This window comes from Watersipora subatra, chromosome 9 (genome assembly GCF_963576615.1).
Source record: "Watersipora subatra chromosome 9, tzWatSuba1.1, whole genome shotgun sequence".
Classification (NCBI taxonomy): Eukaryota; Metazoa; Bryozoa; class Gymnolaemata; order Cheilostomatida; family Watersiporidae; genus Watersipora; species Watersipora subatra.
This window is the reverse complement of record NC_088716.1, coordinates 44,763,296-44,788,971: the sequence shown is the minus strand read 5'-3', so window position 1 is coordinate 44,788,971 and position 25,676 is coordinate 44,763,296. Positions and strand designations below refer to the sequence as shown.

Below are 25,676 nucleotides of genomic sequence, written 5' to 3'. Positions count from 1 at the left end.
CTAGCACTAAGCTCAACACTGCAGCTAGCACTATGCTCAACACTGCAGCTAGCACTACGCTCAACACCGCAGCTAGCACTACACTCAATACTCTAGTTAGCACTACTCTCAACACTGCAGCTAGCACTACTCTCAACACTGCAGCTAGCACTATGCTCAACACTGCAGCTAGCACTGCACTCAACACTGCAGCTAGCACTACACTCAACACAGCAGCTAGCACAACACTCAATACTCTAGTTAGCACTACTCTCAACACTGCAGCTAGCACTACACTCAACACCGCAGCTAGCACTACACTCAATACTCTAGTTAGCACTACTCTCAACACTGCAGCTAGCACGACGCTCAACACTGCAGCTAGAATTACGCTCAACACTGCAGCTAGCACTACGCTCAACACTGCAGCTAGCACTACTCTCAATACGGCAGCTAGCACTACGCTCAATACTGCAGCTAGCACTACTCTCAACACTGCAGCTAGCACGACGCTCAACACTGCAGCTAGAACTAGGCTCAACACTGCAGGTAGCATTATGCTCAACACTGCAGCTAGTACTACGCTCAACACAACAGCTAGCGCTATGCTCAACACTACAGCTAGCACTACACTCGATACTGCAGCTAGCACTACGCTCAACACTGCAGCTAGCACTTTGCTCAACACTACAGCAAGCACTACACTCAACACTGCAGCTAGCACTACGCTCAACACTACAGCTAGCACTACGCTCAACACTACAGCTAGCACTACACTCAATACTGCAGCTAGCGTTATGCTCAACACTGCAGCTAGCACTACTCTCAACACCGCAGCTAGCACTACTCTCAACACCGCAGCTAGTACTACGCTCAACACTGCAGCTAGCACTACGCTCAACACTGTAGCTAGCACTACTCTCAACACCGAAGCTAGTACTACGCTAAACACTACAGCTAGAACTACGCTCAACACTGCAGCCAGCACTACGCTCACCACTGCAGCTAGCACTACGCTCAACACTGCAGCTAGCACTACACTCAATACTGCAGCTAGCACTATGCTCAACACTGCAGCTAGCACTACGCTCCACACTGCAGCTAACACTATGCTCAACACTGCAGCTAGCACTACGCTCAACACTACAGCTAGCACTACGCTCAACACTGCAGCTAGTACTACGCTCAAAACTGCAGCTAGCACTATACTCAACACGACAGCTAGCACTACACTCAATACTGCAGCTAGCACTATGCTCAACACTGCAGCTAGTACTACGCTCAACACTGCAGCTAGCATTATGCTCAACACTACAGCTAGCACTACACTAAAGACTGCAGCTAGCACTACGCTCAACACTGCAGCTAGCACTACTCGCAATACTGCAGGTAGCACTACCCTCAACACTGCAGCTAGCACTACGCTCAACACTGCAGCTAGCACTACTCTTAACACTGCAGCTAGTACTACGCTCAACATTGCAGCTAGCACTATACTCAACACTGCAGCTAGCACTACGCTCAATACTGCAGCTAGCACTACTCTCAACGCTGCAGCTAGTACTACGCTCAATACTGCAGCTAATACTCCGCACAACACTGCAGCTAGAACTACGCTCACGACTGCAGCAAGGACTACGCCCAACACTGCAGCCAGCACTAGGCTCAACATTGCAGCTAGCACTACGCTCATCACTGCAGCTAGCACTACGCTCAATACTGCAGCAAGCACTACTCTCAACACTGCAGCTAGTACTACACTCAACATTCCAGCTAGCACTATGCTCAACACTGCAGTTAGCACTTGGCTTAACACTGCAACTAGCTCTACGCTCAACACTGCAGCTAGCACTACGCTCAACACTGCGGCTAGCACTACGCTCAACATTGCAGCTAGCACTATGGTCAACACCGCAGCTAGCACTAGGCTTAACACTGCAGCTAGCACTACGCTCAACACTGCAGCTAGCACTACGCTCAACACTGCGGCTAGCACTACGCTCAACACTGCAGCTAGCACTATGCTCAACACTGCAGCTAGCACTAAGCTCAACACTGCAGCTAGCCCTATGCTCAACACTGCAGCTGGCACTACGCTAAACACTGCAGCTAGTACTACTCTCAACACGGCAGCTAGCACTACTCTCAACCCGGCAGCTAGTACTACGCTCAACACTGCAGCTAGCACTAGGCTCAACACTGCAGCTAGCACTACGCTCAACACTGCAGCTAGCACTATGCTCAACACTGCAGCTAGCACTGCGCTCAACACTGCAGCTAGCACTACACTCAACACCGCAGCTAGCACTACGCTCAATACTCCAACTAGCACTACTCTCAACACTGCAGCTTGCACTACTCTCAACACTCCAGCTAACACTACGCTCAACACTGCAGCTAGCACTACGCTCAACACTGCAGCCAGCACTAGGCTCAACATTGCAGCTAGCACTACGCTCATCAATGCAGCTAGCACTATGCTCAATACTGCAGCTAGCACTACTCTCAACACTGCAGTTAGTACTACACTCAACATTGCAGCTAGCACTATGCTCAACACTGCAGTTAGCACTTGGCTTAACACTGCAGCTAGAACTACGCTAAACACTGCAGCTAGTACTACGCTCAACACTGCTGCTAGCACTACGCTCAACACTGCAGCTAGCACTACGCTCAACACTGCAGCTAGCACTACGCTCAACACAACAGCTAGCACTATGCTCAACACTACAGCTAGCACTACACTCGATACTGCAGCTAGCACTAAGCTCAATACTGCAGCTAGCACTTTGCTCAACACTACAGCAAGCACTACACTCAACACTGCAGCTAGCACTACGCTCAACACTACAGCTAGCACTACGCTCAACACTACAGCTAGTACTACACTCAACACTGAAGCAAGCCCTACGCTCAACTCTGCAGCTAGCACTAAGCTCAACACTGCAGCTAGCCCTATGCTCAACACTGCAGCTGGCACTACGCTAAACACTGCAGCTAGTACTACTCTCAACACGGCAGCTAGCACTACTCTCAACACCGCAGCTAGTGCTACGCTCAACACTGCAGCTAGAACTACGCTCACAACTGCAGTTAGCACTACGCTCAACACTGCAGCTAGCACTACGCTCAACACGGCAGCTAGCACTACGTTCAACACTACAGCTAGCACTACACTCAACACTGCAGCTAGCACTACGCTCAACACTGCAGCTAGCAATACGCTCACCACTGCAGCTAGCACTATGCTCAACACCACAGCAAGCACTACACTCAACACTGCAGCTAGAACTATGCTCAACACTCCAGCTAACACTACGCTCAACACTGCAGCTAGCACTACGCTCAACACTGCAGCCAGCACTAGGCTCAACATTGCAGCTAGCACTACGCTCATCAATGCAGCTAGCACTATGCTCAATACTGCAGCTAGCCCTATGCTCAACACTGCAGCTGGCACTACGCTAAACACTGCAGCTAGTACTACTCTCAACACGGCAGCTAGCACTACTCTCAACACCGCAGCTAGTGCTACTCTCAACACCGCAGCTAGTACTACGCTCAACACTGCATCTAAAACTACGCTCAACACTACAGCTAGCACTACACTCGATACTGCAGCTAGCACTACGCTCAATACTGCAGCTAGCACTTTGCTCAACACTACAGCAAGCACTACACTCAACACTGCAGCTAGCACTACGCTCAACACTACAGCTAGCACTACGCTCAACACTACAGCTAGTACTACACTCAACACTGAAGCAAGCCCTACGCTCAACTCTGCAGCTAGCACTAAGCTCAACACTGCAGCTAGCCCTATGCTCAACACTGCAGCTGGCACTACGCTAAACACTGCAGCTAGTACTACTCTCAACACGGCAGCTAGCACTACTCTCAACACCGCAGCTAGTGCTACGCTCAACACTGCAGCTAGAACTACGCTCACAACTGCAGTTAGCACTACGCTCAACACTGCAGCTAGCACTACGCTCAACACGGCAGCTAGCACTACGTTCAACATTACAGCTAGCACTACACTCAACACTTCAGCTAGCACTACGCTCAACACTGCAGCTAGCAATACGCTCACCACTGCAGCTAGCACTATGCTCAACACCACAGCAAGCACTACACTCAACACTGCAGCTAGAACTATGCTCAACACTCCAGCTAACACTACGCTCAACACTGCAGCTAGCACTACGCTCAACACTGCAGCCAGCACTAGGCTCAACATTGCAGCTAGCACTACGCTCATCAATGCAGCTAGCACTATGCTCAATACTGCAGCTAGCACTACTCTCAACACTGCAGTTAGTACTACACTCAACATTGCAGCTAGCACTATGCTCAACACTGCAGTTAGCACTTGGCTTAACACTGCAGCTAGCTCTACGCTCAACACTGCAGCTAGCACTACGCTCAACACTGCGGCTAGCACTACGCTCAACATTGCAGCTAGCACTATGGTCAACACCGCAGCTAGCACTAGGCTTAACACTGCAGCTAGCACTACGCTCAACACTGCAGCTAGCACTACGCTCAACACTGCGGCTAGCACTACGCTCAACACTGCAGCTAGCACTATGCTCAACACTGCAGCTAGCACTAAGCTCAACACTGCAGCTAGCCCTATGCTCAACACTGCAGCTGGCACTACGCTAAACACTGCAGCTAGTACTACTCTCAACACGGCAGCTAGCACTACTCTCAACCCGGCAGCTAGTGCTACGCTCAACACTGCAGCTAGCACTAGGCTCAACACTGCAGCTAGCACTACGCTCAACACTGCAGCTAGCACTATGCTCAACACTGCAGCTAGCACTGCGCTCAACACTGCAGCTAGCACTACACTCAACACCGCAGCTAGCACTACGCTCAATACTCCAGCTAGCACTACTCTCAACACTGCAGCTTGCACTACTCTCAACACTGCAGCTAGCACGACGCTCAACACTGAAGCTGGAATTACGCTCAACACTGCAGCTAGCATTACGCTCAATACTGCAGCTAGCACTACTCTCAACACTGCAGCTAGCACGACGCTCAACACTGCAGCAAGAACTAGGCTCAACACTGCAGGTAGCACTACGCTCAACACTGCAGCCAGCACTACTCTCAACACTGCAGCTAGCACTACGCTCAATACTGCAGCTAGCACTACTCTCAACACTGCAGCTAGCACTTCGCTCACCACTGCAGCTAACACTACGCTCAACACTGCAGCTAGCACTACGCTCAATACTGCAGCAAGCACTACGCTCAACACTGCAGCTAGCACTACGCTCAACACTTCAGCAAGCACTACTCTCAACACTGCAGCTTGTACTATGCTCAACACTGCAGCTGACACTAGACTCAACACTGCAGTTAGCACTACTCTCAACACTGCAGCTAGCACTACGTTTAACACTGCAGCTAGCACTACACTCGATACTGCAGCTAGCACTACGCTCAACACTGTAGCTAGCACTATGCTCAACACTACAGCTAGTACTACGCTCAACATTGCAGCTAGCACTATGGTCCACACTGCAGCTAGCACTAGGCTTAACACTGCAACTAGCACTACGCTCAGCACTGCAGCTAGCACTACGCTCAACACTGCAGCTAGCACTGTGCTCAACACTGCAGCTAGCACTAAGCTCAACACAGCAGCTAGCACTATGCTCAACACTGCAGCTAGCACTACGCTAAACACTGCAGCTAGTACTACTCTCAACACGGCAGCTAGCACTACTCTCAACCCAGCAGCTAGTACTACGCTCAACACTGCAGCTAGCACTACGCTCAATACTGCAGCTAGCACTACTCTCAACACCGAGGCTAGTACTACGCTCAACATTGCAGCTAGCACTATGGTCCACACTGCAGCTAGCACTAGGCTTAACACTGCAACTAGCACTACGCTCAACACTGCAGCTAGCACTACGCTCAACACTGCAGCTAGCACTATGCTCAACACTGCAGCTAGCACTAAGCTCAACACTGCAGCTAGCACTATGCTCAACACTGCAGCTAGCACTACGCTCAACACCGCAGCTAGCACTACACTCAATACTCTAGTTAGCACTACTCTCAACACTGCAGCTAGCACTACTCTCAACACTGCAGCTAGCACTATGCTCAACACTGCAGCTAGCACTGCACTCAACACTGCAGCTAGCACTACACTCAACACAGCAGCTAGCACTACACTCAATACTCTAGTTAGCACTACTCTCAACACTGCAGCTAGCACTACACTCAACACCGCAGCTAGCACTACACTCAATACTCTAGTTAGCACTACTCTCAACACTGCAGCTAGCACGACGCTCAACACTGCAGCTAGAATTACGCTCAACACTGCAGCTAGCACTACGCTCAACACTGCAGCTAGCACTACTCTCAATACGGCAGCTAGCACTACGCTCAATACTGCAGCTAGCACTACTCTCAACACTGCAGCTAGCACGACGCTCAACACTGCAGCTAGAACTAGGCTCAACACTGCAGGTAGCATTATGCTCAACACTGCAGCTAGTACTACGCTCAACACAACAGCTAGCGCTATGCTCAACACTACAGCTAGCACTACACTCGATACTGCAGCTAGCACTACGCTCAACACTGCAGCTAGCACTTTGCTCAACACTACAGCAAGCACTACACTCAACACTGCAGCTAGCACTACGCTCAACACTACAGCTAGCACTACGCTCAACACTACAGCTAGCACTACACTCAATACTGCAGCTAGCGTTATGCTCAACACTGCAGCTAGCACTACTCTCAACACCGCAGCTAGCACTACTCTCAACACCGCAGCTAGTACTACGCTCAACACTGCAGCTAGCACTACGCTCAACACTGTAGCTAGCACTACTCTCAACACCGAAGCTAGTACTACGCTAAACACTACAGCTAGAACTACGCTCAACACTGCAGCCAGCACTACGCTCACCACTGCAGCTAGCACTACGCTCAACACTGCAGCTAGCACTACACTCAATACTGCAGCTAGCACTATGCTCAACACTGCAGCTAGCACTACGCTCCACACTGCAGCTAACACTATGCTCAACACTGCAGCTAGCACTACGCTCAACACTACAGCTAGCACTACGCTCAACACTGCAGCTAGTACTACGCTCAAAACTGCAGCTAGCACTATACTCAACACGACAGCTAGCACTACACTCAATACTGCAGCTAGCACTATGCTCAACACTGCAGCTAGTACTACGCTCAACACTGCAGCTAGCATTATGCTCAACACTACAGCTAGCACTACACTAAAGACTGCAGCTAGCACTACGCTCAACACTGCAGCTAGCACTACTCGCAATACTGCAGGTAGCACTACCCTCAACACTGCAGCTAGCACTACGCTCAACACTGCAGCTAGCACTACTCTTAACACTGCAGCTAGTACTACGCTCAACATTGCAGCTAGCACTATACTCAACACTGCAGCTAGCACTACGCTCAATACTGCAGCTAGCACTACTCTCAACGCTGCAGCTAGTACTACGCTCAATACTGCAGCTAATACTCCGCACAACACTGCAGCTAGAACTACGCTCACGACTGCAGCAAGGACTACGCCCAACACTGCAGCCAGCACTAGGCTCAACATTGCAGCTAGCACTACGCTCATCACTGCAGCTAGCACTACGCTCAATACTGCAGCAAGCACTACTCTCAACACTGCAGCTAGTACTACACTCAACATTCCAGCTAGCACTATGCTCAACACTGCAGTTAGCACTTGGCTTAACACTGCAACTAGCTCTACGCTCAACACTGCAGCTAGCACTACGCTCAACACTGCGGCTAGCACTACGCTCAACATTGCAGCTAGCACTATGGTCAACACCGCAGCTAGCACTAGGCTTAACACTGCAGCTAGCACTACGCTCAACACTGCAGCTAGCACTACGCTCAACACTGCGGCTAGCACTACGCTCAACACTGCAGCTAGCACTATGCTCAACACTGCAGCTAGCACTAAGCTCAACACTGCAGCTAGCCCTATGCTCAACACTGCAGCTGGCACTACGCTAAACACTGCAGCTAGTACTACTCTCAACACGGCAGCTAGCACTACTCTCAACCCGGCAGCTAGTACTACGCTCAACACTGCAGCTAGCACTAGGCTCAACACTGCAGCTAGCACTACGCTCAACACTGCAGCTAGCACTATGCTCAACACTGCAGCTAGCACTGCGCTCAACACTGCAGCTAGCACTACACTCAACACCGCAGCTAGCACTACGCTCAATACTCCAGCTAGCACTACTCTCAACACTGCAGCTTGCACTACTCTCAACACTGCAGCTAGCACGACGCTCAACACTGAAGCTGGAATTACGCTCAACACTGCAGCTAGCATTACGCTCAATACTGCAGCTAGCACTACTCTCAACACTGCAGCTAGCACGACGCTCAACACTGCAGCAAGAACTAGGCTCAACACTGCAGGTAGCACTACGCTCAACACTGCAGCCAGCACTACTCTCAACACTGCAGCTAGCACTATGCTCAATACTGCAGCTAGCACTACTCTCAACACTGCAGCTAGCACTTCGCTCACCACTGCAGCTAACACTACGCTCAACACTGCAGCTAGCACTACGCTCAATACTGCAGCAAGCACTACGCTCAACACTGCAGCTAGCACTACGCTCAACACTTCAGCAAGCACTACTCTCAACACTGCAGCTAGTACTATGCTCAACACTGCAGCTGACACTAGACTCAACACTGCAGTTAGCACTACTCTCAACACTGCAGCTAGCACTACGTTTAACACTGCAGCTAGCACTACACTCGATACTGCAGCTAGCACTACGCTCAACACTGTAGCTAGCACTATGCTCAACACTACAGCTAGTACTACGCTCAACATTGCAGCTAGCACTATGGTCCACACTGCAGCTAGCACTAGGCTTAACACTGCAACTAGCACTACGCTCAGCACTGCAGCTAGCACTACGCTCAACACTGCAGCTAGCACTGTGCTCAACACTGCAGCTAGCACTAAGCTCAACACAGCAGCTAGCACTATGCTCAACACTGCAGCTAGCACTACGCTAAACACTGCAGCTAGTACTACTCTCAACACGGCAGCTAGCACTACTCTCAACCCAGCAGCTAGTACTACGCTACACACTGCAGCTAGCACTACGCTCAATACTGCAGCTAGCACTACTCTCAACACTGAGGCTAGTACTACGCTCAACATTGCAGCTAGCACTATGGTCCACACTGCAGCTAGCACTAGGCTTAACACTGCAACTAGCACTACGCTCAACACTGCAGCTAGCACTACGCTCAACACTGCAGCTAGCACTATGCTCAACACTGCAGCTAGCACTAAGCTCAACACTGCAGCTAGCACTATGCTCAACACTGCAGCTAGCGCTACGCTCAACACCGCAGCTAGCACTACACTCAATACTCTAGTTAGCACTACTCTCAACACTGCAGCTAGCACTACTCTCAACACTGCAGCTAGCACTATGCTCAACACTGCAGCTAGCACTGCGCTCAACACTGCAGCTAGCACTACACTCAACACAGCAGCTAGCACTACACTCAATACTCTAGTTAGCACTACTCTCAACACTGCAGCTAGCACTACACTCAACACCGCAGCTAGCACTACACTCAATACTCTAGTTAGCACTACTCTCAACACTGCAGCTAGCACGACGCTCAACACTGCAGCTAGAATTACGCTCAACACTGCAGCTAGCACTACGCTCAACACTGCAGCTAGCACTACTCTCAATACGGCAGCTAGCACTACGCTCAATACTGCAGCTAGCACTACTCTCAACACTGCAGCTAGCACGACGCTCAACACTGCAGCTAGAACTAGGCTCAACACTGCAGGTAGCATTATGCTCAACACTGCAGCTAGTACTACGCTCAACACTGCAGCTAGCATTATGCTCAACACTGCAGCTGGCACTACGCTAAACACTGCAGCTAGTACTACTCTCAAAACGGCAGCTAGCACTACTCTCAACCCGGCAGCTAGTACTACGCTCAACACTGCAGCTAGCATTATCCTCAACACGACAGCTAGCACTACACTCAATACTGCAGCTAGCACCAAGCTCAACACTGCAGCTAGCACTACGCTCAATACTGCAACGAGCACTATGCTCCACACTGCAGCTAGCACTACGCTCAACACCGCAGCTAGCACTACTCTCAACACCGCAGCTAGTACTACGCTCAACACTGCATCTAAAACTACGCTCAACACTGCCGCTAGCACTATGTTCAACACTACAGCTAGCACCACACTCAATACTGCAGCTAGCACTACGCTCAACACCGCAGCTAGTACTACGCTCAACACTGCAGCTAGAACTCTGCTAAACACTGCAGCTAGTACTACGCTCAACACTGCAGCTAGCACTACGCTCAACACTGCAGCTAGCACTACGCTCAACACTGCAGCTAGCACTACGCTCAACACAACAGCTAGCACTATGCTCAACACTACAGCTAGCACTACACTCGATACTGCAGCTAGCACTACGCTCAATACTGCAGCTAGCACTTTGCTCAACACTACAGCAAGCACTACACTCAACACTGCAGCTAGCACTACGCTCAACACTACAGCTAGCACTACGCTCAACACTACAGCTAGTACTACACTCAACACTGAAGCAAGCCCTACGCTCAACTCTGCAGCTAGCACTACGCTCAACACTGCAGCTAGCACTACGCTCACCACTGCAGCTAGCACTACGCTCAACACTGCAGCTAGCACTACACTCAATACTGCAGCTAGCACTATGCTCAACACTGCAGCTAGCACTACGCTTCACACTGCAGCTAACACTATGCTCAACACTGCAGCTAGCACTACGCTCAACACTACAGCTAGCACTACGCTCAACACTGCAGCTAGTACTACGCTCAAAACTGCAGCTAGCACTATACTCAACACGACAGCTAGCACTACACTCAATACTGCAGCTAGCACTATGCTCAACACTGCAGCTAGTACTACGCTCAACACTGCAGCTAGCATTATGCTCAACACTACAGCTAGCACTACACTAAAGACTGCAGCTAGCACTACGCTCAACACTGCAGCTAGCACTACTCGCAATACTGCAGGTAGCACTACCCTCAACACTGCAGCTAGCACTACGCTCAACACTGCAGCTAGCACTACTCTTAACACTGCAGCTAGTACTACGCTCAACATTGCAGCTAGCACTATACTCAACACTGCAGCTAGCACTACGCTCAATACTGCAGCTAGCACTACTCTCAACGCTGCAGCTAGTACTACGCTCAATACTGCAGCTAATACTCCGCACAACACTGCAGCTAGAACTACGCTCACCACTGCAGCAAGGACTACGCCCAACACTGCAGCCAGCACTAGGCTCAACATTGCAGCTAGCACTACGCTCATCACTGCAGCTAGCACTACGCTCAATACTGCAGCAAGCACTACTCTCAACACTGCAGCTCGTACTACACTCAACATTCCAGCTAGCACTATGCTCAACACTGCAGTTAACACTTGGCTTAACACTGCAGCTAGCTCTACGCTCAACACTGCAGCTAGCACTACGCTCAACACTGCGGCTAGCACTACGCTCAACATTGCAGCTAGCACTATGGTCAACACCGCAGCTAGCACTAGGCTTAACACTGCAGCTAGCACTACGCTCAACACTGCATCTAGCACTACGCTCAACACTGCGGCTAGCACTACGCTCAACACTGCAGCTAGCACTATGCTCAACACTGCAGCTAGCACTAAGCTCAACACTGCAGCTAGCCCTATGCTCAACACTGCAGCTGGCACTACGCTAAACACTGCAGCTAGTACTACTCTCAACACGGCAGCTAGCACTACTCTCAACCCGGCAGCTAGTACTACGCTCAACACTGCAGCTAGCACTAGGCTCAACACTGCAGCTAGCACTACGCTCAACACTGCAGCTAGCACTATGCTCAACACTGCAGCTAGCACTGCGCTCAACACTGCAGCTAGCACTAAACTCAACACCGCAGCTAGCACTACGCTCAATACTCCAGCTAGCACTACTCTCAACACTGCAGCTTGCACTACTCTCAACACTGCAGCTAGCACGACGCTCAACACTGAAGCTGGAATTACGCTCAACACTGCAGCTAGCATTACGCTCAATACTGCAGCTAGCACTACTCTCAACACTGCAGCTAGCACGACGCTCAACACTGCAGCAAGAACTAGGCTCAACACTGCAGGTAGCACTACGCTCAACACTGCAGCCAGCACTACTCTCAACACTGCAGCTAGCACTACGCTCAATACTGCAGCTAGCACTACTCTCAACACTGCAGCTAGCACTTCGCTCACCACTGCAGCTAACACTACGCTCAACACTGCAGCTAGCACTACGCTCAATACTGCAGCAAGCACTACGCTCAACACTGCAGCTAGCACTACGCTCAACACTTCAGCAAGCACTACTCTCAACACTGCAGCTAGTACTATGCTCAACACTGCAGCTGACACTAGACTCAACACTGCAGTTAGCACTACTCTCAACACTGCAGCTAGCACTACGTTTAACACTGCAGCTAGCACTACACTCGATACTGCAGCTAGCACTACGCTCAACACTGTAGCTAGCACTATGCTCAACACTACAGCTAGTACTACGCTCAACATTGCAGCTAGCACTATGGTCCACACTGCAGCTAGCACTAGGCTTAACACTGCAACTAGCACTACGCTCAGCACTGCAGCTAGCACTACGCTCAACACTGCAGCTAGCACTGTGCTCAACACTGCAGCTAGCACTAAGCTCAACACAGCAGCTAGCACTATGCTCAACACTGCAGCTAGCACTACGCTAAACACTGCAGCTAGTACTACTCTCAACACGGCAGCTAGCACTACTCTCAACCCAGCAGCTAGTACTACGCTCAACACTGCAGCTAGCACTACGCTCAATACTGCAGCTAGCACTACTCTCAACACTGAGGCTAGTACTACGCTCAACATTGCAGCTAGCACTATGGTCCACACTGCAGCTAGCACTAGGCTTAACACTGCAACTAGCACTACGCTCAACACTGCAGCTAGCACTACGCTCAACACTGCAGCTAGCACTATGCTCAACACTGCAGCTAGCACTAAGCTCAACACTGCAGCTAGCACTATGCTCAACACTGCAGCTAGCACTACGCTCAACACCGCAGCTAGCACTACACTCAATACTCTAGTTAGCACTACTCTCAACACTGCAGCTAGCACTACTCTCAACACTGCAGCTAGCACTATGCTCAACACTGCAGCTAGCACTGCGCTCAACACTGCAGCTAGCACTACACTCAACACAGCAACTAGCACTACACTCAATACTCTAGTTAGCACTACTCTCAACACTGCAGCTAGCACTACACTCAACACCGCAGCTAGCACTACACTCAATACTCTAGTTAGCACTACTCTCAACACTGCAGCTAGCACGACGCTCAACACTGCAGCTAGAATTACGCTCAACACTGCAGCTAGCACTACGCTCAACACTGCAGCTAACACTACTCTCAATACGGCAGCTAGCACTACGCTCAATACTGCAGCTAGCACTACTCTCAACACTGCAGCTAGCACGACGCTCAACACTGCAGCTAGAACTAGGCTCAACACTGCAGGTAGCATTATGCTCAACACTGCAGCTAGTACTACGCTCAACACTGCAGCTAGCATTATGCTCAACACTGCAGCTGGCACTACGCTAAACACTGCAGCTAGTACTACTCTCAACACGGCAGCTAGCACTACTCTCAACCCGGCAGCTAGTACTACGCTCAACACTGCAGCTAGCATTATCCTCAACACGACAGCTAGCACTACACTCAATACTGCAGCTAGCACCAAGCTCAACACTGCAGCTAGCACTACGCTCAATACTGCAGCGAGCACTATGCTCAACACTGCAGCTAGCACTACGCTCAACACCGCAGCTAGCACTACTCTCAACACCGCAGCTAGTACTACGCTCAACACTGCATCTAAAACTACGCTCAACACTGCCGCTAGCACTATGTTCAACACTACAGCTAGCACCACACTCAATACTGCAGCTAGCACTACGCTCAACACCGCAGCTAGTACTACGCTCAACACTGCAGCTAGAACTACGCTAAACACTGCAGCTAGTACTACGCTCAACACTGCAGCTAGCACTACGCTCAACACTGCAGCTAGCACTACGCTCAACACTGCAGCTAGCACTACGCTCAACACAACAGCTAGCACTATGCTCAACACTACAGCTAGCACTACACTCGATACTGCAGCTAGCACTACGCTCAATACTGCAGCTAGCACTTTGCTCAACACTACAGCAAGCACTACACTCAACACTGCAGCTAGCACTACGCTCAACACTACAGCTAGCACTACGCTCAACACTACAGCTAGTACTACACTCAACACTGAAGCAAGCCCTACGCTCAACTCTGCAGCTAGCACTACGCTCAACACTGCAGCTAGCACTACGCTCAACACTGCAGCTTGCACCACGCTCACCACTGCAGCTAGCACTATGCTCAACACTGCAGCTAGCACTACGCTCAACACTGCAGCTAGCACTACGCTCATTACTGCAGCTAGCACTACTCTCAACACTGCAGCTAGTACTACGCTCAACATTGCAGCTAGCACTATGGTCAACACCGCAGCTAGCACTAGGCTTAACACTGCAGCTAGCACTACGCTCAACACTGCAGCTAGCACTACGCTCAACACTGCGGCTAGCATTACGCTCAACACTGCAGCTAGCACTATGCTCAACACTGCAGCTAGCACTAAGCTCAACACTGCAGCTAGCCCTATGCCCAACACTGCAGCTGGCACTACGCTAAACACTGCAGCTAGTACAACTCTCAACACGGCAGCTAGCACTACTCTCAACCCGGCAGCTAGTACTACGCTCAACACTGCAGCTAGCACTAGGCTCAACACTGCAGCTAGCACTACGCTCAACACTGCAGCTAGCACTACGCTCAACACTGCAGCTAGCACTACGCTCAACACAACAGCTAGCGCTATGCTCAACACTACAGCTAGCACTACACTCGATACTGCAGCTAGCACTACGCTCAACACTGCAGCTAGCACTTTGCTCAACACTACAACAAGCACTACACTCAACACTGCAGCTAGCACTACGCTCAACACTACAGCTAGCACTACGCTCAACACTACAGCTAGCACTACACTCAACACTGCAGCTTGCACCACGCTCACCACTGCAGCTAGCACTATGCTCAACACTGCAGCTAGCACTACGCTCAACACTGCAGCTAGCACTACGCTCATTACTGCAGCTAGCACTACTCTCAACACTGCAGCTAGTACTACGCTCAACATTGCAGCTAGCACTATGGTCAACACCGCAGCTAGCACTAGGCTTAACACTGCGGCTAGCACTACGCTCAACACTGCAGCTAGCACTACGCTCAACACTGCGGCTAGCACTACGCTCAACACTGCAGCTAGCACTATGCTCAACACTGCAGCTAGCACTAAGCTCAACACTGCAGCGAGCCCTATGCTCAACACTGCAGCTGGCACTACGCTAAACACTGCAGCTAGTACTACTCTCAACACGGCAGCTAGCACTACTCTCAACCCGGCAGCTAGTACTACGCTCAACACTGCAGCTAGAACTAGGCTCAACACTGCAGCTAGCACTACGCTCAACACTGCAGCTAGCACTACGCTCAACACTGCAGCTAGCACTACGCTCAACACAACAGCTAGCACTGTGCTCAACACTACAGCTAGCACTACACTCGATACTGCAGCTAGCACTACGCTCAACACTGCAGCTAGCACTACGCTCAACACTGCAGCTAGCACTACGCTCAACACTGCAGCTAGCACTACGCTCAACACAACAGCTAGCACTGTGCTCAACACCACAGCTAGCACTACACTCGATACTGCAGCTAGCACTACTCTCAACACTGCAGCTAGCACGACGCTCAACACTGAAGCTGGAATTACGCTCAACACTGCAGCTAGCATTACGCTCAATACTGCAGCTAGCATTACTCTCAACACTGCAGCTAGCACGACGCTCAACACTGCAGCAAGAACTAGGCTCAACACTGCAGGTAGCACTTCGCTCAACACTGCAGCTAGCACTACTCTCAACACTGCAGCTAGCACTACGCTCAATACTGCAGCTAGCACTACTCTAAACACTGCAGCTAGCACTTCGCTCACCACTGCAGCTAACACTACGCTCAACACTGCAGCTAGCACTACGCTCAATACTGCAGCAAGCACTACGCTCAACACTGCAGCTAGCACTACGCTCAACACTTCAGCAAGCACTACTCTCAACACGGCAGCTAGTACTATGCTCAACACTGCAGCTGACACTAGACTCAACACTGCAGTTAGCACTACTCTCAACACTGCAGCCAGCACTACGTTTAACACTGCAGCTAGCACTACACTCGATACTGCAGCTAGCACTACGCTCAACACTGTAGCTAGCACTATGCTCAACACTACAGCTAGTACTACGCTCAACATTGCAGCTAGCACTATGGTCCACACTGCAGCTAGCACTAGGCTTAACACTGCAACTAGCACTACGCTCAGCACTGCAGCTAGCACTACGCTCAACACTGCAGCTAGCACTGTGCTCAACACTGCAGCTAGCACTAAGCTCAACACAGCAGCTAGCACTATGCTCAACACTGCAGCTAGCACTACGCTCAACACTGCAGCTAGCACTACGCTCAACACTGCAGCTAGCACTGCGCTCAACACTGCAGCTAGCACTACACTCAACACCGCAGCTAGCACTACACTCAATACTCTAGTTAGCACTACTCTCAACACTGCAGCTAGCACTACTCTCAACACTGCAGCTAGCACTATGCTCAACACTGCAGCTAGCACTGCGCTCAACACTGCAGCTAGCACTACACTCAACACCGCAGCTAGCACTACACTCAATACTCTACTTAGCACTACTCTCAACACTGCAGCTAGCACTACACTCAACACCGCAGCTAGCACTACACTCAATACTCTAGTTAGCACTACTCTCAACACTGCAGCTAGCACGACGCTCAACACTGCAGCTAGAATTACGCTCAACACTGCAGCTAGCACTACGCTCAACACTGCAGCTAGCACTACTCTCAATACGGCAGCTAGCACTACGCTCAATACTGCAGCTAGCACTACTCTCAACACTGCAGCTAGCACGACGCTCAACACTGCAGCTAGAACTACGCTCAACACTGCAGGTAGCATTATGCTCAACACTGCAGCTAGTACTACGCTCAACACTGCAGCTAGCATTATGCTCAACACTGCAGCTGGCATTACGCTAAACACTGCAGCTAGTACTACTCTTAACACGGCAGCTAGCACTACTCTCAACCCGGCAGCTAGTACTACGCTCAACACTGCAGCTAGCACTATCCTCAACACGACAGCTAGCACTACACTCAATACTGCAGCTAGCCCCACGCTCAACACTGCAGCTAGCACTGCGCTCAACACTGCAGCGAGCACTATGCTCAACACTGCAGCTAGCACTACGCTCAACACCGCAGCTAGCACTACTCTCAACACCGCAGCTAGTACTACGCTCAACACTACATCTAAAACTACGCTCAACACTGCCGCTAGCACTATGTTCAACACTACAGCTAGCACCACACTCAATACTGCAGCTAGCACTACGCTCAACACCGCAGCTAGTACTACGCTCAACACTGCAGCTAGAACTACGCTAAACACTGCAGCTAGTGCTACGCTCAACACTGCAGCTAGCACTACGCTCAACACTGCAGCTAGCACTACGCTCAACACTGCAGCTAGCACTACGCTCAACACAACAGCTAGCACTATGCTCAACACTACAGCTAGCACTACACTCGATACTGCAGCTAGCACTACGCTCAACACTGCAGCTAGCACTTTGCTCAACACTACAGCAAGCACTACACTCAACACTGCAGCTAGCACTACGCTCAACACTACAGCTAGCACAATGCTCAACACTTCAGCTATTACTACACTAAACACTGCAACTAGCACTACGCTCAACACTGCAGCTAGCACTACGCTCAACACTGCAGCTAGCACTACGCTCAACACTGCAGCTTGCACCACGCTCACCACTGCAGCTAGCACTATGCTCAACACTGCAGCTAGCACTATGCTCAACACTGCAGCTAGCACTACGCTCATTACTGCAGCTAGCACTACTCTCAACACTGCAGCTAGTACTACGCTCAACATTGCAGCTAGCACTATGGTCAACACCGCAGCTAGCACTAGGCTTAACACTGCAGCTAGCACTACGCTCAACACTGCAGCTAGCACTACGCTCTACACTGCGGCTAGCACTACGCTCAACACTGCAGCTAGCACTATGCTCAACACTGCAGCTAGCACTAAGCTCAACACTGCAGCTAGCCCTATGCTCAACACTGCAGCTGGCACTACGCTAAACACTGCAGCTAGTACAACTCTCAACACGGCAGCTAGCACTACTCTCAACCCGGCAGCTAGTACTACGCTCAACACTGCAGCTAGCACTAGGCTCAACACTGCAGCTAGCACTACGCTCAACACTGCAGCTAGCACTACGCCCAACACTGCAGCTAGCACTACGCTCAACACAACAGCTAGCACTATGCTCAACACTACAGCTAGCACTACACTCGATACTGCAGCTAGCACTACGCTCAACACTGCAGCTAGCACTTTGCTCAACACTACAGCAAGCACTACACTCAACACTGCAGCTAGCACTACGCTCAACACTACAGCTAGCACTACGCTCAACACTACAGCTAGCACTACACTCAACACTGCAGCTTGCACCACGCTCACCACTGCAGCTAGCACTATGCTCAACACTGCAGCTAGCACTACGCTCAACACTGCAGCTAGCACTACGCTCATTACTGCAGCTAGCACTACTCTCAACACTGCAGCTAGTACTACGCTCAACATTGCAGCTAGCACTATGGTCAACACCGCAGCTAGCACTAGGCTTAACACTGCGGCTAGCACTACGCTCAACACTGCAGCTAGCACTACGCTCAACACAGCGGCTAGCACTACGCTCAACACTGCAGCTAGCACTATGCTCAACACTGCAGCTAGCACTAAGCTCAACACTGCAGCTAGCCCTATGCTCAACACTGCAGCTGGCACTACGCTAAACACTGCAGCTAGTACTACTCTCAACACGGCAGCTAGCACTACTCTCAACCCGGCAGCTAGTACTACGCTCAACACTGCAGCTAGAACTAGGCTAAACACTGCAGCTAGCACTACGCTCAACACTGCAGCTAACACTACGCTCAACACTGCAGCTAGCACTACGCTCAACACAACAGCTAGCACTGTGCTCAACACTACAGCTAGCACTACACTCGATACTGCAGCTAGCACTACGCTCAACACTGCAGCTAGCACTTTGCTCAACACTACAGCAAGCACTACACTCAACACTGCAGCTAGCACTACGCTCAACACTACAGCTAGCACTACGCTCAACACTACAGCTAGTACTACACACAACACTGCAGCTAGCACTACGCTCAACACTACAGTTAGCACTACACTCAACACTGCAGCTAGCACTACGCTCAACACTACAGTTAGCACTACACTCAACACTGCAGCAAGCCCTACGCTCAACTCTGCAGCTAGCACTACGCTCAACATTGGAGCTAGTACTACGCTCAAAACTGCAGCTAGCACTAAACTCAATACTGCAGCTAGCACTACGCTCAGCTCTGAAGCTAGCACTACGCTCAACGCTGCAGCTAGCACTACGCTCAACACTACAGCTAGCACTTTGCTCAACACTACAGCTAGCACTACACTCGATACTGCAGCCAGCACTTTGCTCAACACTGCAGCTAGCACTATGCTCAACACTACAGCTAGCACTACACTCAATACTGCAGCTAGCACTAATCTCAACACTGCAGCTAGCACTATGCTCAACACTGCAGCTAGTACTGCGCTCAACACTGCAGCTAGCATTATGCTCAACACTACCGCTAGCAATACACTAAAGACTGCAGCTAGCACTACGCTCAACACTGCAGCTAGCACTACTCGCAATACTGCAGGTAGCACTACCCTCAACACTGCAGCTAGCACTACGCTCAACACTGCAGCTAGCACTACTCTTAACACTGCAGCTAGTACTACGCTCAACATTGCAGCTAGCACTATACTCAAAACTGCAGCTAGCACTACGCTCAATACTGCAGCTAGCACTTCTCTCAACACTGCAGCTAGTACTACGCTCAATACTGCAGCTAATACTCCGCACAACACTGCAGCTAGAACTACGCTCACGACTGCAGCAAAGACTACGCTCAACACTGCAGCCAGCACTAGGCTCAACATTGCAGCTAGCACTACGCTCGTCACTGCAGCTAGCACTACGCTCAATACTGCAGCTAGCACTACTCTCAACACTGCAGCTAGTACTACACTCAACATTCCAGCTAGCACTATGCTCAACACTGCAGTTAGCACTTGGCTTAACACTGCAGCTAGCTCTACGCTCAACACTGCAGCTAGCACTACGCTCAACACTGCGGCTAGCACTACGCTCAACATTGCAGCTAGCACTATGGTCAACACCGCAGCTAGCACTAGGCTTAACACTGCAGCTAGCACTACGCTCAACACTGCAGCTAGCACTACGCTCAACACTGCGGCTAGCACTACGCTCAACACTGCAGCTAGCACTATGCTCAACACTGCAGCTAGCACTAAGCTCAACACTGCAGCTAGCCCTATGCTCAACACTGCAGCTGGCACTACGCTAAACACTGCAGCTAGTATTACTCTCAACACGGCAGCTAGCACTACTCTCAACCCGGCAGCTAGTACTACGCTCAACACTGCAGCTAGCACTAGGCTCAACACTGCAGCTAGCACTACGCTCAACACTGCAGCTAGCACTATGCTCAACACTGCAACTAGCACTGCGCTCAACACTGCAGCTAGCACTACACTCAACACCGCAGCTAGCACTACGCTCAATACTCCAGCTAGCACTACTCTCAACACTGCAGCTTGCACTACTCTCAACACTGCAGCTAGCACGACGCTCAACACTGAAGCTGGAATTACGCTCAACACTGCAGCTAGCATTACGCTGAATACTGCAGCTAGCACTACTCTCAACACTGCAGCTAGCACGACGCTCAACACTGCAGCAAGAACTAGGCTCAACACTGCAGGTAGCACTATGCTCAACACTGCAGCTAGCACTACTCTCAACACTGCAGCTAGCACTACGCTCAATACTGCAGCTAGCACTACTCTCAACACTGCAGCTAGCACTTCGCTCACCACTGCAGCTAACACTACGCTCAACACTGCAGCTAGCACTACGCTCAATACTGCAGCAAGCACTACGCTCAACACTTCAGCAAGCACTACTCTCAACACTGCAGCTAGTACTATGCTCAACACTGCAGCTGACACTAGACTCAACACTGCAGTTAGCACTACTCTCAACACTGCAGCTAGCACTACGTTTAACACTGCAGCTAGCACTACACTCGATACTGCAGCTAGCACTACGCTCAACACTGTAGCAAGCACTATGCTCAACACTACAGCTAGTACTACGCTCAACATTGCAGCTAGCACTATGGTCCACACTGCAGCTAGCACTAGGCTTAACACTGCAACTAGCACTACGCTCAGCACTGCAGCTAGCACTACGCTCAACACTGCAGCTAGCACTGTGCTCAACACTGCAGCGAGCACTAAGCTCAACACTGCAGCTAGCACTATGCTCAACACTGCAGCTAGCACTACGCTAAACACTGCAGCTAGTACTACTCTCAACACGGCAGCTAGCACTACTCTCAACCCGGCAGCTAGTACTACGCTCAACACTGCAGCTAGCACTACGCTCAATACTGCAGCTAGCACTACTCTCAACACTGCAACTAGCACGACGCTCAACACTGCAGCAAGAACTAGGCTCAACACTGCAGGTAGCACTACGCTCAACGCTGCAGCTAGCACTACGCTCAACACTACAGCTAGCACTATGCTCAACACTACAGCTAGCACTACACTCGATACTGCAGCCAGCACTACGCTCAACACTGCAGCTAGCACTATGCTCAACACTACAGCTAGCACTACACTCAATACTGCAGCTAGCACTAATCTCAACACTGCAGCTAGCACTATGCTCAACACTGCAGCTAGTACTACGCTCAACACTGCAGCTAGCATTATGCTCAACACTACAGCTAGCACTACACTAAAGACTGCAGCTAGCACTACGCTCAACACTGCAGCTAGCACTACTCGCAATTCTGCAGGTAGCACTACCCTCAACACTGCAGCTAGCACTACGCTCAACACTGCAGCTAGCACTACTCTTAACACTGCAGCTAGTACTACGCTCAACCTTGCAGCTAGCACTATACTCAACACTGCAGCTAGCACTACGCTTAACACTGCAGCTAGCACTACGCTCAACACTGCAGCTAGCACTACGCTCAATACTGCAGCTAGCCCTACTCTCAACACTGCAGCTAGTACTACGCTAAATACTGCAGCTAATACTACGCTCAACACTGCGGCTAGAACTACGCTCACGACTGCAGCAAGCACTACGCTAAACACTGCAGCCAGCACTAGGCTCAACATTGCAGCTAGCACTACGCTCATCACTGCAGCTAGCACTACGCTCAATACTGCAGCTAGCACTACTCTCAACACTGCAGCTAGTACTACACTCAACATTCCAGCTAGCACTATGCTCAACACTGCAGTTAGCACTTGGCTTAACACGGCAGCTAGCACTATGCTCAACACTGCAGCTAGCACTACGCTCAACACTGCAGCTTGCACCACGCTCACCACTGCAGCTAGCACTATGCTCAACACTGCAGCTAGCACTACGCTCAACACTGCAGCTAGCACTACGCTCATTACTGCAGCTAGCACTACTCTCAACACTGCAGCTAGTACTACGCTCAACATTTCAGTTAGCACTATGGTCAACACCGCAGCTAGCACGAGGCTTAACACTGCAGCTAGCACTACGCTCAACACTGCAGCTAGCACTACGCTCAACACTGCGGCTAGCACAACGCTCAACACTGCAGCTAGCACTATGCTCAACACTGCAGCTAGCACTAAGCTCAACACTGCAGCTAGCCCTATGCTCAACACTGCAGCTGGCACTACGCTAAACACTGCAGCTAGTACTACTCTCAACACGGCAGCTAGCACTACTCTCAACCCGGCAGCTAGTACTACGCTCAACACTGCAGCTAGCACTAGGCTCAACAATGCAGCTAGCACTACGCTCAACACTGCAGCTAGCACTATGCTCAACACTGCAGCTAACACTGCGCTCAACACTGCAGCTAGCACTACACTCAACACCGCAGCTAGCACTACGCTCAATACTCCAGCTAGCACCACTCTCAACACTGCAGCTTGCCCTACTCTCAACACTGCAGCTAGCACGACGCTCAACACTGAAGCTGGAATTACGCTCAACACTGCAGCTAGCATTACGCTCAATACTGCAGCTAGCACTACTCTCAACACTGCAGCTAGCACGACGCTCAACACTGCAGCAAGAACTAGGCTCAACACTGCAGGTAGCACTACGCTCAACACTGCAGCTAGCACTACTCTCAACACTGCAGCTAGCACTACGCTCAATACTGCAGCTAGCACTACTCTCAACACTGCAGCTAGCACTTCGCTCACCACTGCAGCTAACACTACACTCAACACTGCAGCTAGCACTACGCTCAATACTGCAGCAAGCACTACCCTCAACACTGCAGCTAGCACTACGTTCAACACTTCAGCAAGCACTACTCTCAACACTGCAGCTAGTACTATGCTCAACACTGCAGCTGACACTAGACTCAACTCTGCAGTTAGCACTACTCTCAACACTGCAGCTAGCACTACGTTTAACACTACAGCTAGCACTACACTCGATACTGCAGCTAGCACTACGCTCAACACTGTAGCTAGCACTATGCTCAACACTACAGCTAGTACTACGCTCAACATTGCAGCTAGCACTATGGTCCACACTGCAGCTAGCACTAGGCTTAACACTGCAACTAGCACTACGCTCAACACTGCAGCTAGCACTACGCTCAACACTGCAGCTAGCACTATGCTCAACACTGCAGCTAGCACTAAGCTCAACACTGCAGCTAGCACTATGGTCCACACTGCAGCTAGCACTAGGCTTAACACTGCAACTAGCACTACGCTCAACACTGCAGCTAGCACTACGCTCAACACTGCAGCTAGCACTATGCTCAACACTGCAGCTAGCACTAAGCTCAACACTGCAGCTAGCACTATGCTCAACACTGCAGCTAGCACTACGCTAAACACTGCAGCAAGCACTACTCTCAACCCCGCAGCTAGTACTACGCTCAACACTGCAGCTAGCACTACGCTCAACACTGCAGCTAGCAATGCGCTCAACACTGCAGCTAGCACGACACTCAACATCGCAGCTAGCACTACACTCAATACTCTAGTTAGCACTACTCTCAACACTGCAGCTAGCACTACTCTCAACACTGCAGCTAGCACGACGCTCAACACTGCAGTTAGAATTACGCTCAATACTGCACCTAGCACTACACTCAACACTGCAGCTAGCACTACTCTCAATACGGCAGCTAGCACTACGCTCAATACTGTAGCTAGCACTACTCTCAACACTGCAGCTAGCACGACGCTCAACACTGCAGCTAGAACTAGGCTCAACACTGCAGGTAGCACTAAGCTCAACACTGCAGCTAACACTTCTCTCAACACTGCAGCTAGCACTACGCTCAACACTGCAGCTAGCACTATGCTCAACACTGCAGCTAGCACTAAGCTCAACACTGCAGCTAGCACTATGCTCAACACTGCAGCTAGCACTACGCTAAACACTGCAGCTAGTACTACTCTCAACACGGCAGCTAGCACTACTCTCAACCCCGCAGCTAGTACTACGCTCAACACTGCAGCTAGCACTACGCTCAACACTGCAGCTAGCACTACGCTCAACACTGCAGCTAGCAATGCGCTCAACACTGCAGCTAGCACTACACTCAACATCGCAGCTAGCACTACACTCAATACTCTAGTTAGCACTACTCTCAACACTGCAGCTAGCACTACTCTCAACACTGCAGCTAGCACGACGCTCAACACTGCAGTTAGAATTACGCTCAACACTGCAGCTAGCACTACGCTCAACACTGCAGCTAGCACTACTCTCAACACTGCAGCTAGCACGACGCTCAACACTGCAGCTAGAACTAGGCTCAACACTGCAGGTAGCACTACGCTCAACACTGCAGCTAACACTTCTCTCAACACTGCAGCTAGCACTACTCTCAACACTGCAGCTAGCACTACGTTTAACACTGCTGCTAGCACTACACTCGATACTGCAGCTAGCACTACGCTCAACACTGTAGCTAGCACTATGCTCAACACTACAGCTAGTACTACGCTCAACATTGCAGCTAGCACTATGGTCCACACTGCAGCTAGCACTAGGCTTAACACTTCAACTAGCATTACGCTCAGCACTGCAGCTAGCACTACGCTCAACACTGCAGCTAGCACTGTGCTCAACACT

General features: G+C 50.8%; 1 protein-coding gene across 1 annotated transcript in view; it reads left to right on the top strand.

Moving 5' to 3' along the window:
- LOC137405117 (pneumococcal serine-rich repeat protein-like) overlaps nucleotides 1-25,676 on the top strand; it is a 93,815-nt gene that overhangs the window by 38,445 nt on the left and 29,694 nt on the right. The window contains exons 18-36 of the mRNA XM_068091341.1: nucleotides 4,897-5,050; nucleotides 5,497-5,691; nucleotides 8,281-8,448; nucleotides 8,881-9,125; nucleotides 10,092-10,323; nucleotides 10,585-10,991; nucleotides 11,235-11,591; nucleotides 11,838-12,240; nucleotides 12,481-12,605; nucleotides 12,697-12,776; nucleotides 13,469-13,607; nucleotides 13,953-14,115; nucleotides 15,001-15,243; nucleotides 15,721-16,755; nucleotides 17,401-17,523; nucleotides 17,977-18,219; nucleotides 19,633-20,499; nucleotides 20,929-21,264; nucleotides 23,425-23,664. Coding sequence (XP_067947442.1) covers nucleotides 4,897-5,050; nucleotides 5,497-5,691; nucleotides 8,281-8,448; nucleotides 8,881-9,125; nucleotides 10,092-10,323; nucleotides 10,585-10,991; nucleotides 11,235-11,591; nucleotides 11,838-12,240; nucleotides 12,481-12,605; nucleotides 12,697-12,776; nucleotides 13,469-13,607; nucleotides 13,953-14,115; nucleotides 15,001-15,243; nucleotides 15,721-16,755; nucleotides 17,401-17,523; nucleotides 17,977-18,219; nucleotides 19,633-20,499; nucleotides 20,929-21,264; nucleotides 23,425-23,664 — 5,755 coding nt within the window. The remainder of the gene's footprint in view (nucleotides 1-4,896; nucleotides 5,051-5,496; nucleotides 5,692-8,280; nucleotides 8,449-8,880; nucleotides 9,126-10,091; nucleotides 10,324-10,584; nucleotides 10,992-11,234; nucleotides 11,592-11,837; nucleotides 12,241-12,480; nucleotides 12,606-12,696; nucleotides 12,777-13,468; nucleotides 13,608-13,952; nucleotides 14,116-15,000; nucleotides 15,244-15,720; nucleotides 16,756-17,400; nucleotides 17,524-17,976; nucleotides 18,220-19,632; nucleotides 20,500-20,928; nucleotides 21,265-23,424; nucleotides 23,665-25,676) is intronic.